This window comes from Barbus barbus (assembly GCF_936440315.1).
Source record: "Barbus barbus genome assembly, chromosome: 12".
NCBI classification, from domain to species: Eukaryota; Metazoa; Chordata; class Actinopteri; order Cypriniformes; family Cyprinidae; genus Barbus; species Barbus barbus.
The window spans coordinates 30,447,902-30,467,334 of record NC_136740.1 but is presented as its reverse complement, the minus strand read 5'-3'; the positions used below and the strand labels follow the sequence as shown (position 1 = coordinate 30,467,334).

The 19,433-nt window shown below is 36.0% G+C and overlaps 1 protein-coding gene across 2 annotated transcripts in view; it reads left to right on the top strand.

Moving 5' to 3' along the window:
* LOC306877752 (protein argonaute-1-like) overlaps positions 1-19,433 on the top strand; it is a 65,640-nt gene that overhangs the window by 22,610 nt on the left and 23,597 nt on the right. The window contains exons 4-11 of one of the 2 annotated variants that reach the window (XM_079429697.1): positions 6,419-6,628; positions 9,050-9,170; positions 10,551-10,732; positions 11,184-11,320; positions 11,410-11,544; positions 13,387-13,474; positions 18,136-18,283; positions 18,361-18,480. In XM_079429697.1, the coding sequence (XP_079285823.1) occupies positions 6,498-6,628; positions 9,050-9,170; positions 10,551-10,732; positions 11,184-11,320; positions 11,410-11,544; positions 13,387-13,474; positions 18,136-18,283; positions 18,361-18,480 (1,062 nt within the window). In that variant the 5' untranslated portion in view covers positions 6,419-6,497. The remainder of the gene's footprint in view (positions 1-6,418; positions 6,629-9,049; positions 9,171-10,550; positions 10,733-11,183; positions 11,321-11,409; positions 11,545-13,386; positions 13,475-18,135; positions 18,284-18,360; positions 18,481-19,433) is intronic. The other variant, XM_079429696.1, reaches the window with a different exon arrangement.

Genomic DNA, 19,433 nt, shown 5'->3' with positions numbered 1-19,433 from the left:
TCACCCAGCTCCTCAATCCACACAGTCACTCACACCCCACCCCACCCCCACCCCCTCACTCAGCTGCAGGCTGACAGGGAACTCTCACTCATAGAAGCATTGTAACAACTGTCTGATAGTTTTTAAATTTTCTCCTCTGCATAGTGTATTGTAAATTCATGAAATTAATCACATATCCTCAGACTGTATTGTTCTGTGTATGTAATTTTTTATGAAGTGTTTGGAAGCTGCTCTTAAAAGATAAAAAAAAAAAAAAAATCTCTTTTTTACTGTAACTTTAATAAATTGCCATTAAATCATCGTTCAAGATATCCTAAATCCGTCCGCAATTTAGCATCTTCAGTATTTTGGCATCATGAGAAAAAATGTTTGGTGTGATTTACGTGTTTCTGCTTTGAGGAGTATGAATTTGTTTACAGCCCGTTTTAAAAAAAAACCCACATTAAAATAAATATAGCCGACGTCCTGTTGGTCGTAGCTAATGACTGTAAATTAGAAAGTTGTCCGGATTAATAAAAACAATTTATGTACCGAGTTTGGTGTCTGTAGCTAAAACTAACCCCCCCATTTTTGACAAAAGGTGGCGCTATAGAGTGCCTCTTCCACGCCCGTTTATGAGCTTTTTCCAGTGTCTAACTATCATTAATACTCATATGTGTGTTGAGTTTCATGACATTCTAAACATGTTATCTGCCTCAAAATCACCAGAAACGAATTTTCAACTTTGACACGTTGCCATGGCAACATAAGTTTAGATATCAATATTGCCTTCACAGTTTTACATCGGCCGTGTTTTGACATTATTCTGGTGAAGTTTGAAGCAAATCGAGTAAAAATAAGATGCTGAATTCAAAGCATTTTGAAAACGACACACTTCCTGCAGCCAGTTGGTGGCGCTATAACTTTCAGTCATTATAGTCACATCTATCCGATCGGCATCATACAACGAACAAATCACTGAAGTTTGATCAACATCATACAATGTATGTGGACGTTATTAGGCATTTCCTGGGTCTCATTTTTCGCCATAACTTCATCGCCTCGCCACGGGCAAACCGTTCGACATATCAAAAATATCTTCGCAATTTAGCGTCCCCAATGTCTTGAGATCATGTTCACCGAGTTTGGTGGCAATCGTATGGAAATCCTCAGAGGAGTATATCAAATTCCAGAGCATGCGCTTTTTAAACAGCCCTGAATAGCCGACTTCCTGTTGGGCGGAGCCTATGACATGCTGCGCGGAAGTTGTTCGGCTCAATGAGTTCTATATGTGTACCGAGTTTCATATGAATACGTGCAAGTATGTGTGAGCTATACATCAAGCTTTCTGACAATTTTCCAGGGGGCGCCGTAGAGCCCCTGTGCCACGCCCGGGTCCCAGCCTCAGCGGCGTCCTAATGGCCGCAGGTTCCAACGTGCGTGCCAATTTTCGAGAGTTTTCGGGCACGTTAAGGCCCCCAAAAGTGCCCGGATGATTGAAATAAAAAAAAAAAAAAAAAAAAAAAAAAAAAAAAAAAATATAGCTGCGAGCAGCGATGACGGGCCCAAGCCGTCAGCATACGCCACCCCGGTGGCATCGATAAAACGGTGCCCAGCGAGCACAAGCATCACAGTAACCCTCTGGCAGTTTGGTTTTAAGGGATACGGCAATTAAAGGGTTAATCCAAACCATCAACTCTGTGAAACACACACACACACAGAACATATAAAACTTTAAATTCTGTGAAAATTTATTTTTCATTGGTAGTTGATGTTAGTTAATGCATTTACTAATGCTAACAAATGAGAAATTATTATAGTTACCAAAGCTTTTAATGATTTATAAGCATTTTTTAATTATTTATTTTTCCATTAACTAACATGAATAATTTTTTCTAACACAAATTAATAAAGTAAAAAATATATTGTTAATATTTAATGTTATTTGTGAATTAACCAATGTTAAAAAACAACATTATTTAACTGTTGTTAATTTACATCATTAATAAATATATACCATTTAATGTTGATCAAAATCAATTCCAAAATGTGTTAATATATTATTAAATTTTAAAGTTTTATCTTTTGAACATGACTATTTTTCTAATATAAAAAATATTTTGTTCATTGTTAGTTCATTGTAAGTTCATACTATCAATGAAGAATTAACATACTGTAAAATATATATTTCATTGTTAGTTCATGTTAATTAATGCATTCCCTACTGTTAACAAATGAGACTTCATTATAAAGTGTTATCAAAACCTTTAATGCTTTATAAGCATTTTTTAAGGATTTTATTGAGATGTTTAAACAGACCCTGTCTCTCTCTCTCTCCCCCTCCACACTCACTGAACTCACACAGTCAGTCACTCACCCAGTCACCTACCGCAAACATTAGAAGCACAGAGACAGGAGAACTCTGATAGTTTTTAAATTTTCTCCTAAGCATAGTGTATTGTAAATTCATGAAATTAATCACATATCCTCAGACTGTATTGTTCTGTGTATGTAATTTTTTATGAAGTGTTTGGAAGCTGCTCTTAAAAGAAAAAAAGAAAAGAAAAGTTTTCTCTTTTTTACTGTAACTTTAATAAATTGCCATTAAATCATCGTTCAAGATATCCTAAATCCGTCCGCAATTTAGCATCTTCAGTATTTTGGCATCATAAGAAAAAATGTTTGGTGTGATTTACGTGTTTCTGTTTGGAGGAGCATGAATTTGTTTACAGCCTGTTTAAAAACAAAACCCACATTAAAATAAATATAGCCGACTTCCTGTTGGTCGTAGCTAATGACTGTAAATTAGAAAGTTGTCCGGATTAATAAGAACAATTTATGTACTGAGTTTGGTGTCTGTAGCTATCATTATATATATATAAACATTAATAATTATATACCATTTAATGTTGATCAATATTAATTCCAAAATGTGTTAATATATTATTACATTTTAAAGTTTATCTTTTGAACATGACTATTTTTCTAACATTAAAAAGATTAATAAATGCTTTAAAAAAATTGTTCTTTGTTAGTTCATACTATCATGGAAGAATTAACATGCTGTAAAAATATATTTTTCATTGTTAGTTCACGTTAATTAATGCATTTCCTAATGTTAAGAATTGAGACCTTATTTAATGATTTATAAGCATTTTTTAAAGATTTTAAAAAACAGACCCTCTCTCTCTTTCTCTCTCTCACCCAGCTCCTCAATCCACACAGTCACTCACACAGTCACTCACACCCCACCCCACCCCCACCCCTCACTCAGCTGCAGGCTGGCAGGGAGCTCTCACTCAGCAGTCTAAGAGCTCTCTGATAGTTTTTAAATTTTCTCCTAAGCATAGTGTATTGTAAATTCATGAAATTAATCACATATCCTCAGACTGTATTGTTCTGTGTATGTAATTTTTTATGAAGTGTTTGGAAGCTGCTCTTAAAAGATAAAAAAAAAAAAAAATTATCTTTTTTACTGTAACTTTAATAAATTGCCATTAAATCATCGTTCAAGATATCCTAAATCCGTCCGCAATTTAGCATCTTCAGTATTTTGGCATCATGATAAAAAATGTTTGGTGTGATTTCCGTGTTTCTGCTTGGAGGAGTATTAATTTGTTTACAGCCCGTTTTTAAAAAAAACCCACATTAAAATAAATATAGCCGACTTCCTGTTGGTCGTAGCTAATGACTGTAAATTAGAAAGTTGTCCGGATTAATTAGAACAATTTATATACCGAGTTTGGTGTCTGTAGCTAAAACTAACCCCCTCATTTTTGACAAAAGGTGGCGCTATAGAGTGTCTCTTCCACGCCCGTTTATGAGCTTTTTCCAGTGTCTAACTATCATTAATACTGATATGTGTGTTGAGTTTCATGACATTCTAAACATGTTATCTGCCTCAAAATCACCAGAAACGAATTTTCAACTTTGACACGTTGCCATGGCAACATAATTTTAGATATCAATATTCCCTTCACAGTTTTACATCGGCCGTGTTTTGACATTATTCTGGTGAAGTTTGAAGCAAATCGAGGTAAAAGAAGATGCTGAATTCAAAGCATTTTGAAAACGACACACTTCCTGCAGCCAGTTGGTGGCGCTATAACTTTCAGTCATAATAGTCACATCTATCCGATCGGCATCATACAACGAACAAATCACTGAAGTTTGATCTACATCATACAATGTATGTGGACGTTATTAGGCATTTCCTGGGTCTCATTTTTCGCCATAACTTCATCGCCTCGCCACGGGCAAACCGTTCGACATATCAAAAATATCTTCGCAATTTAGCGTCCCCAATGTCTTGAGATCATGTTCACCTAGTTTGGTGGCAATCGTATGGAAATCCTCAGAGGAGTATATCAAATTCCAGAGCATGCGCTTTTTAAACAGCCCTGAATAGCCGACTTCCTGTTGGGCGGAGCCTAAGACATGCAGCGTGAAAGTTGTTCAGCTCAATGAGTTCTATATGTGTACCGAGTTTCATATGAATACGTGCAAGTATGTGTGAGCTATACATCAAGTTTTCTGACAATTTTCCAGGGGGCGCCGTAGAGCCCCTGTGCCACGCCCGGGTCCCAGCCTCAGCGGCGTCCTAATGGCCGCAGGTTCCAATGTGCGTGCCAATTTTCGAGAGTTTTCGGGCACGTTAACGCCCCCAAAAGTACCCGGATAGTCGAAATAAAAAATAATAAAAAAAAAAAAAAAAAAAAAAAAAATAATAATCCTTAGGGGAACAATAGGGCCCTGCGCCTTACTGGCTTGGGCCCTAAAAATAATAATCCTTAGAAGAACAATAGGGCCCTGCGCCTTACTGGCTTGGGCCCTAATAATAATCCTTAGAAGAACAATAGGGCCCTGCGCCTTACTGGCTTGGGCCCTAATAATGCAGATTTATTTTCACAGCCTTCTTTGATCATATTTACCAAGGGTGCCCATATTTTTGGCCATGACTGTATATATGTATGTATGTATGTATGTATGTATGTATGTGTATGTGTGTGTATATATACATAAATGCTTAAAATTAATTGTCATACAAATTATTTGTCACGTAAATACACGCATAAAAATATAATAAAAATATTTAAATAAAATACTAAATAAAAATATTTTAAAATTACAAAAGCACATTACAAAACTACTAAAACTTAAACATTTTAAAATATGAAAATATAAAAAGCAAAAATCTAACCTTCCAATAAAGTTAATTCTGATTCTGATTCTAAAGCTCATTCTGATACATATACATAAATGCTTAAAATTAATTGTCATACTAATTATTTGTCATGTAAAGCCATTTTTTTCACATTAAATTTGGAATCAGAGGTAGAATCACATTTAAAATGATTATCTTGTTCCAGTTTAGTCTATAGACTGTTATAATTGTCTGTCATTTCTTATCAGATTGGAATAGAATAAAGTTTTTGTTTATTGAAATAAAGCTGAAATAGAATATAAATAATGGAAAAAAATTCAACAAATTAGAAATGTGAAATAAACATGTTGAAGTACTAAACTTTAACTACTAAAACTACTAACTGAAATAAATATAAATATAAAAATAAGCTAAATAAAAATATTTTAAATTACAAAAGCACATTACAAAACTACAAAAATTTTAAAATATGAAAATATAAAAAGCAAATTCATTTATCCCCACATTGTATTTGGAATCACATAATTACAGGTAGAATTACATTAAAAATTATATTTATTTTGTATTCTGTTATGATTGTCTGTCTGTCTGAAAAAATACAAATATTAGATTAAAATGTATGTTTAAAACACACAAAAGTTTGAAATAATACTTTCGCAACTAAGTGAAATAAAAAAAATAATTTGAAAGATTTCTAAAACTGAAAATAATAGAAATGAAAACTGAAGCAAAATTAGTCAAATTAAAATGAAAACTAAAAATATAAAACTAAAAGCTTATTCATTTTATCACACTGAATTTGGAATCATATGAAAAATATTACGTTTGTTCCACTTTACTGTTAGTCTACTTTGCATTCACTCTGTCAACAAAACAAAATGTTAATATTGAGTAACTTGAAATTCAGACTGAATTTGGCCAGTTATTTTTAACCATGAAAATATTTTCAGAAGATGAATAAACATCAGGTTTAGCTTTTGATTATGTAATAATCTTGACAGGCTTAGTCCTAGGATTAGTCTTTCCTCAGTATGAATTGAGATAAAGTTTCCCCTATTAGTTATTTCTCTAAATCACTGGGGTCAGTAGAACTGCAGATTTGCATGGCTCGGTGACAAAGGTCAAAATATTTCAGTTACCTCAATTACATAAAGCATGACCTAGAAAGAAACCTCCTCATGCTGTTCTTCCCTGAAAAGGTTTTAGGAGAAAATGTTCCTGTAGACGTGCACAGGCAACGCTTGAATTCTGTTCATCCTGTAACTGTATTTTCAGTTCAACTAAGCTGTCTGCCTTCTGAGTTAAATACAACTTAAGCCTGGTTTATTCTGGACACGTCTGCACAAGTGTGAGGATGAGTGTGAAAGTGACGTCATTGTGCCGTCACCAGTGCATGGGCGAGTTTGAGACAAATTCTGTGCACCACAATCCCATCAGACACTTAAATATCAAACACTTTCTGATGCAGAAAAGGATGCTAATAATGTAAGTTATCTGTTACAGCTCATCAGTTGTTCTTATATATTATACACATACACACATACATACATACATACAGGTGCATCTCAATAAATTAGAATGTCGTGGAAAAGTTCATTTATTTCAGTAATTCAACTCAAATTGTGAAACTCGTGTATTAAATAAATTCAGTGCACACAGACTGAAGTAGTTTAAATCTTTGGTTCTTTTAATGGTGATGATTTAGGCTCACATTTAACAAAAACCCACCAATTCAATCTCAACAAATTAGAATACTTCATAAGACCAATAAAAAATTTTTTTTTAGTGAATTGTTGGCCTTCTGGAAAGTATGTTCATTTACTGTATATGTACTCAATACTTGGTAGGAGCTCCTTTTGCTTTAATTACTGCCTCAGTGCAGCGTGGCATGGAGGTGATTAGTTTGTGGCACTACTCAGGTGTAATGGAAGCCCAGGTTGCTTTGATAGCAGCCTTCAGGTCATCTGCATTGTTGGGTCTGGTGTCTCCCATCTTCCTCTTGACAATATCCCATAGATTCTCTATAGGGTTCAGGTCAGGCGAGTTTGCTGGCCAATCAAGCACAGTAACACCATGCTCATTGAACCAGCTTTTGGTACCTTTGGCAGTGTGGGCAGGTGCCAAGTCCTGCTGGAAAATGAAATCAGCATTTCCATAAAGCTTGTCAGCAGAAGGAAGCATGAAGTGCTCTAAAATGTCCTGGTAGATGGCTGCGTTGACTGTGGACTTCAGAAAACACAGTGGGCCAACACCAGCAGATGACATGGCAGCCCAAATCATCACTGACTGTGGAAACTTCACACTGGACTTCAAGCAACATGGATTCTGTGCCTCTCCACTCTTCCTCCAGACTCTGAGACCTTGATTTCCAAATTAAATGCAAAATTTATTTTCATCTGAAAAGAGGACTTTGGACCACTGAGCAACAGTCCAGTTCTTTTTCTCCACAGCCCAGGTAAGATGCTTCTGATGCTGTCTCTGGTTCAGAAGTGGCTTGGTAGCCCTTTTCCTGAAGACGTCTGAGCGTGGAGACTCTTGATGCACTGACTCCAGCTTCAGTCCACTCCTTGTGAAGCTCTCACAAGTGTTTCAATCAGCTTTGCTTGACAGTATTCTCAAGCTTGCGGTCATCCCTGTTGCTTGTGCATCTTTTCCTCCCCAAATTCTTCCTTCCAGTCAACTTTGCATTTAATATGCTTTGATACAGCACTCTGTAAACAGCCACAGCTTTCAGTAATGACCCTCTGGGACTTACCCTCTTTGTGGAGGGCATCAATGTTCATCTTCTGGATCATTGCCAAGTCAGCAGTATTCCCCATTATTGTGGTTTCAAAGAACAAGAGATACTCTGAATTTATACTGTAGTGATGGTCATTAATTGAAACTCAAATGTAAATATTCTAATATTTTGAGATACTGATTTTTGACTTTCATGAGCTGTAAGCTCTAATCATCAAAATTAAAACAAAAACTTTTGAAATGTTTTACTTTACATGTAATGAATCTAAAATATATGAAAGTTTCACTTTTTGAAATAAGTTACAAGAAAAAATTAACTTTTTCACGATATTCTAATTTGAGATGCACCTGTGTGTGTGTGTCTATGTGTGTGTGTATATATATATATATACATACATATATACATAGAAATAAGTACAGTATATATTCAGTTTATGAAAATACATATACTTTTATCATTGACTTTTGTTCACATATTTTCTTTCACCAGTAATTCAAGGCAGGTTTAAAATGTAGGTTTAACAAATTCATTAAAAATAATAATAAAAACTATATAATTTATTATTATTATTATTCAAATCAGTATTTTACATAAACAGTCAATTTTGCAGTCAGGTAGATTTTTATTTATTAATTTTTAGATTTTTTTTAAATTAATACTTTTATTCAGGATTGACCCATTGAATTGTTCAAAAGTGACAGTAAATACATTTATAATAATTTATAAAAGATATCGCTCTCAAATAAATGCTGTTCTTTTGAACTTTCAACAAAAATATTCAGCAGCACAACCATTTTCAACATTGATAATAATCAGAAATGTTTATTGAGCAGTAAATCAGTATATTAGAATGATTTCTGAAGGATCATGTGACACTGAAGACTGGAGTAATGATGCTGAAAATACAGCTTTGATCACAGAAATAAATTACATTTTAAATTATATTAAAATAGTAAAGAGTTATTTTAAATTGTAATAATATCTCGCAATATTTCTGTTTTTACTGTATTTTTCATTAAATAATTGCAGCCTTGGTGTGGAATTATGTATAGTCAGATCATCATCACATACATACAGGGTCACATAATAATCATCATCACAAAATAATGTTCAGATGAGGTTTGCTGAATATGTCAGTCACATCTCCTAAATGTGACTTTTCACAGGGAGGTTGTGGAGTACATGGTCCAACATTTCAAACCGCAGCTCTTTGGTGACCGAAAACCAGTGTATGATGGGAAGAAGAATATCTACACCGTTTTAGCGTTACCTATAGGCACCGAAAAGGTACGTAAAAGAGCTGCTTGATAAGATATTGGTTTGCCATATTCACAGCAAATAACATTTAGTATTAAAAGATTCACAATATATTCCTAGTGATTACTGGGGAGATCATTTTAACCTTATAAAGCAGGACTGATACTTTGATATTCAAAGTATCTGCTATACTGTGATAAAGATCTCATTGATTTACATTGTAAGCATCAGAATTTCATCATGTTTTGTTCACATAAATATCAGCATCTGCAACAAATTGCAAATATTTACTCAGTTTGGGTCTCTGAATAAAATTGAGCTCTTTTTCCTCCACAATCACACTATATCAGATTATATGAGCCATAATAGCGTGTATGAAATATGATGCCCTTTTACTTAACAGTACCATTAGTACCAATTCAATTCTATACCCGTTTATACTCAACCGCTTTTAAACGCTCCTGTGTGTTTTTGTGTGATGCTTTGGTTTCAAATTACAGAAGCACACGTTTATTTACAACATGCTGTTGAGTATTGTAGCCAATCACAGGCATCTCTGTTGAAAGCAATGACCAGTCAGAGGTGTTACCTCTAACACCTCGCAAATCTAACTATTAGAACGGGAGAGAGAGAACTCATACACACAGTGTAAATAAGAGATTGATTGTGTAGTTAGTCGTTGATTTATATGTTTTTGCATGATAAAGCTGAGTCAGTTGCGCTATAAGAGGAGCCCTTTGCTCGGTTTCTCTACATAATCCATTGATAATTTAAAGAAAAGTTTTGTTTGTCTAATAGGACTGAGCATCCACATATACTGTCTCAGGAGTGACAAAAGTGAGTGTAAAAAATTATGAGTGCGAATCCACTAAATTGTTGCTATCCATATATTAAGGATAGTTAAAGATAACTTAAAACACTCTTTTTGATGTGTCCTTTTTGAGGCAATGTTTAAAAAGTTAAGATTTTAAATTAAATCTAACAATATTTCAAAATATTTAATGCATTATTTAATTATACTTGCTATAGTACTTAAGTACAGTACTAAAATGTGTTATAATAGTCATTTTATAAGAAATCCAAAAGCAAGAAGTCAAAACCTGGGAATGGATATGGGGGTGCATGTGTCACCTTTTTCACCCATGATGTGTTTGCATCCCTGGATATTGTTTGGCTATTAAATTTCCTATACATTCCTGTCGTTAAAGTTCCATTTCAGTTAGTTTTGATTGATTTTTGTGAATCAGTCAGTTTCAGTGATTCAGTTCTAAAACTCTTTAATAATTAGTTTCAGAGCAACATGATTTTTTTTTTTTCTATAATTTCCGTCCCTAGCCTTGATTGTAATTTATGTTATGTAATTAATCCAGTTTCATGCTGTTCTCATTCTGGGCCTCTCGTCTGATGTAGGTTGATTTTGAGGTGACCATCCCCGGCGAGGGGAAGGATCGCATCTTTAAAGTGTCCATTCACTGGCTGGCCAAGGTGTCGTGGCGGCTGCTGCAGGAGACGCTGGTCAGCGGACGTCTGCAGGTCCCGCTGGACTCTGTCCAAGCCCTCGATGTGGCCATGAGACACCTGGCCTCCATGAGGTACGCCGGTCACGGACTGACAGGTCACAGACAAACATTAGGGCTTTATCGATTCACTTGTTTTCTCAGTGCCAGCAATTCTGCCGATGCATACAGTTTGTGTCAATCTTGAATTGTAGTATGTGATGTAATGTAAAGTATGTCATTTTAGTTTTAAAACTACTAATAAATTGTTTTAGTTTATTTTAATATAATGAAAATGAGTAACCATTCACATAATAAAATGCCCTTAAAAATACACAACAACATAATTATTTGAAATTGAATGGGATCTAATCATATCATGCTCGGTTTGCAAAAATTGTTGCTGAAGCTGAGCAAATTCAACTCCTTTTAAGCATGCATTGGTTTACTGGACTCAGTCCAATTGGAACTTTTGTCTAAACATTTTTTTTTTCCCCCTGGCTTTTATGCTTTACTGTCTTAACTATTGTGACCGTCCCGTCTGCAGGTACACCCCAGTGGGACGCTCCTTCTTTTCCCCTCCTGAAGGCTACTATCATCCTCTGGGTGGAGGCAGAGAGGTGTGGTTCGGCTTCCATCAGTCTGTCCGGCCGGCCATGTGGAAGATGATGCTCAACATTGATGGTACGACAGACGTCTTTTATCTCTTAATTGCTCATTGTGCTTAAATGCATGCTGTATACATTGAAACTGTCCATTTCCGCTGTTCTCAGTATCTGCAACAGCCTTTTATAAAGCTCAGCCTGTCATTGAGTTCATGTGTGAAGTTCTGGACATCCGCAACATCGACGAGCAGCCGAAGACGCTTACCGACTCGCAAAGGGTCCGTTTCACCAAGGAGATCAAAGGTGGGTTTCCGAATGCCTTAGCAACATTCTAACAATCAAAACAAAATACCCTGGTAACCACTACTAAGAACACCTATAGGAACTGCATAGTAACAGCTGACAACCGTTAGAAAGTGTAAAGTGTTTTATAGGGGTTAATCATTACACAAACATTTCAAACCAAGTTTTGCAGTCATGCTTTGGTATGATTTCGGCACAGCAGAGGAAAACAAAACATAAAATTGCTTCTTTTATTAAATAGTGGTTTACTGGACAAGCACACTTATTTTACTGCAGTTTATGGTTCTGTTGTAAATAGGGCAATAGATTTGAAATTCTGCCACCTTTGGATGCCAAATATTTTAGCAAAATATATTTTTATAATATTTTTTCTTTCATGTTGTAATTTTTAGTTCTGTTGTGCAGCATCTTATTTGACAAAAATAAAAATGCAAAGTTGTGTTGTAGATTTATTGTTATTTTTAAATTGGAATACATTTTAAGATTGATTAAATAATAAAATAATACAAATTCAAGTTTTATTAATTCGTTAGACACCATTTTTGTTGATTAAATGTCTAATATATCAAAAACTGAATCCAGAAAAAAAAAAAACGCTAAACAGAATTTAGGGGAAAAATAAAACAAGTTTTGTGGGGTTTTATAGCTACTTTTTAATTGTGAACAATTAAGTCATGTTTACGTTCATTCTACAAGACATGCCGTGTCTTGGGGAAGTCGTGGCCTAATGGTTAGAGAGTCGGACTCGTAATCCAAAGGTTGTGGGTTCGAGTCTCGGGCCGGCAGGGATTCGACTCTCCACCCTCAATACCACGACTGAGGTGCCATTGAGCAAGGCACCGAACCCCCAACTGCTCCCCGGGCGCTGCAGCATAAATGAGTGTGTTCCACTGCTCCGGGTGTGTGTTCACGGTGTGTGTGTGTTCACTGCTGTGTGTGTGTGTGTTCACTGCTGTGTGTGTGTGTTCACTGCTGTGTGTGTGTGTGTGTGTGTGCACGTTGGATGGGTTAAATGCAGAGCACGAATTCCGAGTATGGGTCACCATACTTGGCAGTATGTCACTTCACTTCACATGTGGAAATCACGTCACAATCAATACATGAAAATTGTGATAAATATCGATATGGAATATCATGATCATATTTTTGCTGATATCACTCAGCCCTATTTGGATGTGTACATTTCATATTACTTTCCACACACATGCAGTGGTTAAAACAACACTGCATTCGCTCACTACACATGCGTAGCGAACAGAAAGACCTGTACTGAAAATTTCATTAGGAATATGTGTTCCATTACACCCCTAATAGTTTGAGATGAGGTATCAGGTGAAGTCATTGGATGATCTCAGCGTCCTGGCATGGCTTTGTCTTGTCATTTATTCGCTGAAGTGGAATGGATGAGTCATTTTGATATCATGCTTTTACACAGACATCGATTTATAAATCTAATGATGCAATCCTGAATTCTAACCATCTTCATGCATTCCAAGAGGAATTATTGTGGACCCGGCCGTTCATTTTATTCTTACGCTGAAGACTGTAATTACTGCTGTGGCTGGAAGTGGCACCCAGTTTATTTACTTAACGCTGCTAAAATGGTGCTGGGTCTGTTGCAGGAAACTGCTAATTAAAGTGCCTGCATGAAAAAACATAACACAGATGTATTGTCTATCAATTAAATCGGACACTGGAAATATATACAGTTAATTTATAATGCATTCGATTTATTTATTTTTTGTGGTTTGAATTGTTGTTTTGAAAACCTCAAAAAATGACCATAACAAGCTTTCATAACGCTGCTTAACTCGTTGTTTTTGCGTGTTTTGTCGGTGGCAGGTCTGAAGGTGGAGGTTACGCACTGTGGTCAAATGAAAAGAAAGTACCGCGTCTGTAACGTCACACGTCGCCCTGCTAGTCACCAAACGTGAGTATTGTGCTGCAAAACTTTCTCTGAAGCCTTCAGCATTCATACTATCATTTTCATTTTTCATTTCAATTTAACAGAAGCTGAAATTATTTAATGAATTTTCAGTTTCATCTGAAACTGTTTTGGAGGATTGAAAACGATGACATTTAATTAGCACTTCTACGATGGTGCCTTTTGGTGCAATAAATCTCTCAGGAAAAAATTATTATTACAGGCACCATTTAAATGTTTATATTTCAACTACGAATTCAAATAGTAAAATAATAGTATCATTATATAATAAATTATATAATAAAATTAATAAATTTTTAAAAACTTTATAAAAACTGTATATATATACATATATATATATATATATATATATATATATATATATATATATACACACATATATACATATGTGTATATATATATATATATATATATACATATGTGTATATACACATATGGACTCTCTCTCTCCCAAGATGGCGCCAGTGTACCCGGCTTGCCGTCTCTCTGTCTCTCGTCTGTCTCAGTTTGGTGTACCTGTGGTACCTGTTCGTCTGTCATCTGTGCTGTTCGTTTATTGCATTATTGTGCACTGGTTCTATGCAGTTTCAGTGCTCACCTACGATCGCCAAGCTTTACTGAATATCAAAAGTGGTATGGGACTTTATTGTGGATGGTGCCCGTTTCTGCACTCTCATTCTCAATCCTCGTTCAACCAACCCGCGCTGGAATGCGCTCGCAGGTTACCGTGCTGTGTTCCTAGGAAACGACGCAGGAAGAGAGGAAATCGTGGTGGTGTTCGTGTGAGAATCAGAAGGGCAATTGCTTCCTCTTCCATACAGCCTTCGATTGAATTTCCTCTGGATAGTAAGTGCTTGGAGGGTCTGCAATTATCGCGACGTTCATGGGATTACAGATATGTTTTTCATCTCCCGGTTTTTCCGGATTGTCACTCATCTATTTTTTCTGCTCCTCCGCGTTTACGGATTCGTCAAAGAGGAGTGAACTGTTCAAATCTTCACCAACTGGACTTTGATCAACATCTGGATTTGGACTTGTCATCACAGCCTCCTTTGAATATGGCCTTAGTGAACGCTAGGTCTGTATGCAACAAAACTTTCATTCTACATGACTTTTGCACCCGTTTGGATCTGGACATTTTGTTTTTGACTGAGACTTGGGCCGGTGCTGGTGAGTTGTCAGTTTTTGAAGAACTTTGTCCATCGAACTGTCGTTTTATAAGTACCCCAAGATCTGCTGGTAGGGGTGGTGGGGTTGCAATGGTTTTTAAGCAATCACTTAAAATTCAATCAGTTTCTGCTCGGACTTTTTCATCTTTTGAAGCACAGTGTGTGGCATTGCAGTCTACTTCATCCGCGCTGTTTTGTGCTCTCATCTATAGGCCTCCTAATTTTGATAGAAGTTTTATAAGTGAGTTTTCAGAATTTTTAACTTCTGTTGCTCCGTTGTATGATCGTATGTTGCTACTGGGTGATTTTAACATACATCTTTGCTGCCCGGGGCGTCCTTTGGTTGCTGAGTTTAGTAATATATTGGACTCGTTTGGTTTTTCTCAGCATATAAATCAAGCAACTCATATCCTTGGTCACACACTTGACCTTATTATGTCATATGGTTCCTCTGTAGTTGATGTTTTTATTGATGATGCTTCCTTCTCCGATCATAAACCCATTGTTTTTAAGGTTCCTGTTGTGAGCTCTGCTACTGTGAATAAGCCTGTTGGTTCTTATTCTCGTTTTATAAACTCACTGACTGTTTCTCAGTTCAGTGAACATTATCTAGCCAATGCTGTTGAAGAATCTATCTTGCATTCTGCAATGACATCCTATGGGCCTAACGATTTGATTTCTCTCTTTTACACAGATTGTACTAATATTTTAGATTCGATTGCTCCTTTTAAATTGAAACAACCTAAGATAAAATCGTATTACTGGTTGGATGACAACGCTCGCTCTCTTAGACAGGCGTGCCGTAAAGCAGAGAGGAGATGGAAGCATGATCGGCTGACTGTGTCTCTTGAGATTTTTAAAGAGTGTCTGGTTAAGTTTCAGAGCGCTGCTAAATCAGCCAGATCAAAATATTTTTCGGAGCTGATTTCGGCACACTGTCATAGACCTAAGATTTTATTCTCCACGATAAATTCAGTTATTAATCCAAATTCCCAGTATTCTAGGGAACTGTCAGCAGGGCTCTGTGAGAAATTTCTGACATTTTTTGTTGATAAAGTGAGTAACATTCGCTTATCTTTTATTTCACAGCTCTCAGACCTGTCTTTAAATTTGCCTGCTAGTCCATTTTTATTTTGTAATTTTCAACATGTCTCTTTAACTGAACTCTCTGATCTCGTTAACAAAATGAAGACTACTAACTCTTCACTAGATGTTGTTCCTCCTGAGATCATAAAAGCAGCCTTTCCAGTAATTGGACCCAGTATCCAAGCGTTGGTTAACTCATCTTTGGATACTGGTGTGGTTCCTAATTGTTTTAAGCATGCGGTTGTTCAGCCGTTGCTTAAGAGGCAAGGTTTGGATGAAGGTTGTTTTAATAATTTTCGGCCTGTTTCGAAATTATCCTTTTTGTCAAAACTTTTAGAAAAAGTTGTCCAATCACAGTTGATCACATTCTTAAATACTGCTAATTTATTTGAACCTTTTCAATCTGGTTTCACTGCTTATCACAGTACAGAGTCTGCTTTGCTTAAAGTGTTCAATGATATTTTGGTTGCAGTTGATGCTGGTAAAAATGCAGTACTGATTCTACTCGATCTTACAGCTGCCTTTGATACCGTGGATCATAATGTTCTTATTGGGCGGTTAGAACATCTGATCGGTATCAGGGGTACAGCTTTACAATGGTTCAACTCTTATCTTAAAGACAGGTCTTTTTCTGTAGAGCTAGGCAAATTCTCCTCATCATCTGCCCCAATTATTACTGGAGTACCCCAGGGCTCTATTTTGGGACCACTTGTTTTTAACCTATATATGCGCCCTCTGGGGGATATTATCAGAAAGCACAATGTTTCTTTTCATCTGTATGCTGATGATACACAGTTGTACCTCCCACTAAAAGTTGGTGAGTCCATTCAACCACTGCTGGAATGTATCTCAGATATTAAATTATGGTTGTCAAATAACTTTCTCCAACTAAATGAGAATAAAACAGAAATTATTGTTTTTGGTCCCCAAAAAACGAGAATGAGTATCATTGAGGAGCTGGGCAACCATTTCCCCTCCATTTCCTCACAAGTTAGAAACCTGGGTGTTATTATAGACTCAGAATTATGTTTATCCAAACAAATTAATTCGGTCGTTAGGAGCAGTTTTTATCAATTACGGGTCATTTCCAAACTTAAATCATTTTTGTCTTTTCAAGATTTGGAGAAGGTTATTCATGCTTTTATTACCTCACGTCTAGATTACTGTAATTCTCTGTACTCAGGTCTTCCTCAGTCATCGCTTTCACGCCTCCAGTTGGTACAAAATGCAGCTGCAAGGCTGCTGACTGGGGCAAAGAAATATGACCACATCACTCCAATTTTGGCTTCACTACACTGGCTTCCTGTCCATTTTAGAGTTCAGTTTAAGATTCTGCTGTTTGTTTTTAAAGCTCTTAACAATCAAGCTCCGTCTTATCTTAAAGTTCTTCTTATCCCTTTGTCAACTACCAGACGTTTAAGATCCACTGACAGGGCTCTTTTATCTGTCCCTCGCTCCCGTTTGAAAACCAAGGGTGACAGAGCCTTTTCAGTTAATGCCCCTCGTCTATGGAACCAGTTACCTCTAGAATGCCGCCTTGCACCTTCCATTACCAGTTTTAAATCAAGATTGAAAACATATCTTTTTTTCTTTAGCATTTTAATTTCAATTTTATTGATGTTTTATTGGTTGTCTTGTTTGCTCCTTTTTTGTTTTCTTTTTTCATTTTAATTTCTGTTACATTGTTAAGCACTTTGGATAGCTTTGCTATGTTTAAATGTGCTATATAAATAAAATTTACTTACTTACTTTACTTACTTATATATATATATACAGTTTTTATAAAGTTTTTAAAAATTTATTAATTTTATTATATAATTTATTATATAATGATACCATTATTTTAATATTTGAATTCGTAGTTGAAATATAAACATTTAAATGGTGCCTGTAATAATAATTTTGTCCTGAGAGATTTATTCAAACAAGCATTAAATAACGATAACAACCCAATACGTAAAAATATAATAAATATGTAAATTTGATACATTTAGCAAATAATAATTTTTTAAAATAATAATAATAAATAATAAAAAAAAAAATATATATATATATATATATATATATATATATATATATATATATATATATATATATATATATATATATATATATATATATATATATATATATTTTTTTTTTTTTTTTTTATTATTATTTTATTATTTTATTATTTATTTTAATTCAGGTAACAAAAATGTTTTTTTTTATGATTTTAGTTTTAGTTAACCCTGTTGCTTCACAGTTACTTCTGTGTCTGTGTGAAATGCATCTTTGTTTTCTGCAGTCAAATAATTTGTCTAATAACTGCTAATATGTCTAAACTCTGATTTAAATCTTGAAATGCGATCAGCGAATGAAGATCTTGTCGCTCGTGTCTCCATTCTCCAGGTTTCCCCTGCAGCTTGAGAGCGGACAGACGGTGGAGTGTACCGTGGCTCAATACTTCAAACAGAAGTACAACCTGCAGCTCAAATACCCCCATCTGCCCTGCCTACAGGTGGGGCAGGAGCAGAAACACACCTACCTGCCCCTGGAGGTCAGTCCTGTCATCCGTATGGTTAGAACGGCCATAGACGACCTTCTCTTTTCTGATGTGGTTTGCTGTTCTCGTAGGTGTGCAATATTGTACCAGGGCAGCGGTGCATCAAGAAACTGACAGATAATCAAACCTCCACCATGATCAAAGCCACAGCTCGATCAGCACCAGACAGACAGGAGGAGATCAGCAGACTGGTGAGTGCTGACCTCTAGTGTGCACGCGGGAGACGCCCCAGCTTTACTTACAGTGAGCACTGGCTAGTGTATTGTTGTCATGGTTACATAGCCAGAGTATTTTTACCCATAGGATAAAATAGAGCTGAAAAAATACAGCAAAAAGAAAGAAATGCATGTTTTTCAGCCTTTTGATAAGTGGTATGCATCTTAACAGTTACGCATAAAGTTTTGCAATCAAAGAAAACCTTATTTTAACCATTGTTGCCAAATAGATCAACAACATACACTCACCTAAAGGATTATTAGGAACACCTGTTCAATTTCTCATTAATGCAATTATCTAATCAACCAATCACATGGCAGTTGCTTCAATGCTTTTAGGGGTGTGGTCCTGGTCAAGACAATCTCCTGAACTCCAAACTGAATGTCAGAATGGGAAAGAAAGGTGATTTAAGCAATTTTGAGCGTGGCATGGTTGTTGGTGCCAGACGGGCCGGTCTGAGTATTTCACAATCTGCTCAGTTACTGGGATTTTCACGCACAACCATTTCTAGGGTTTATAAAGAATGGTGTGAAAAGGGAAAAACATCCAGTATGCGGCAGTCCTGTGGGCGAAAATGCCTTGTTGATGCTAGAGGTCAGAGGAGAATGGGCCGACTGATTCAAGCTGATAGAAGAGCAACTTTGACTGAAATAACCACTCGTTACAACCGAGGTATGCAGCAAAGCATTTGTGAAGCCACAACACGCACAACCTTGAGGCGGATGGGCTACAACAGCAGAAGACCCCACCGGGTACCACTCATCTCCACTACAAATAGGAAAAAGAGGCTACAATTTGCACGAGCTCACCAAAATTCGACCGTTGAAGACTGGAAAAATGTTGCCTGGTCTGATGAGTCTCGATTTCTGTTGAGACATTCAGATGGTATGGCGTAAATTTGAATTTGGCGTAAACAGAATGAGAACAT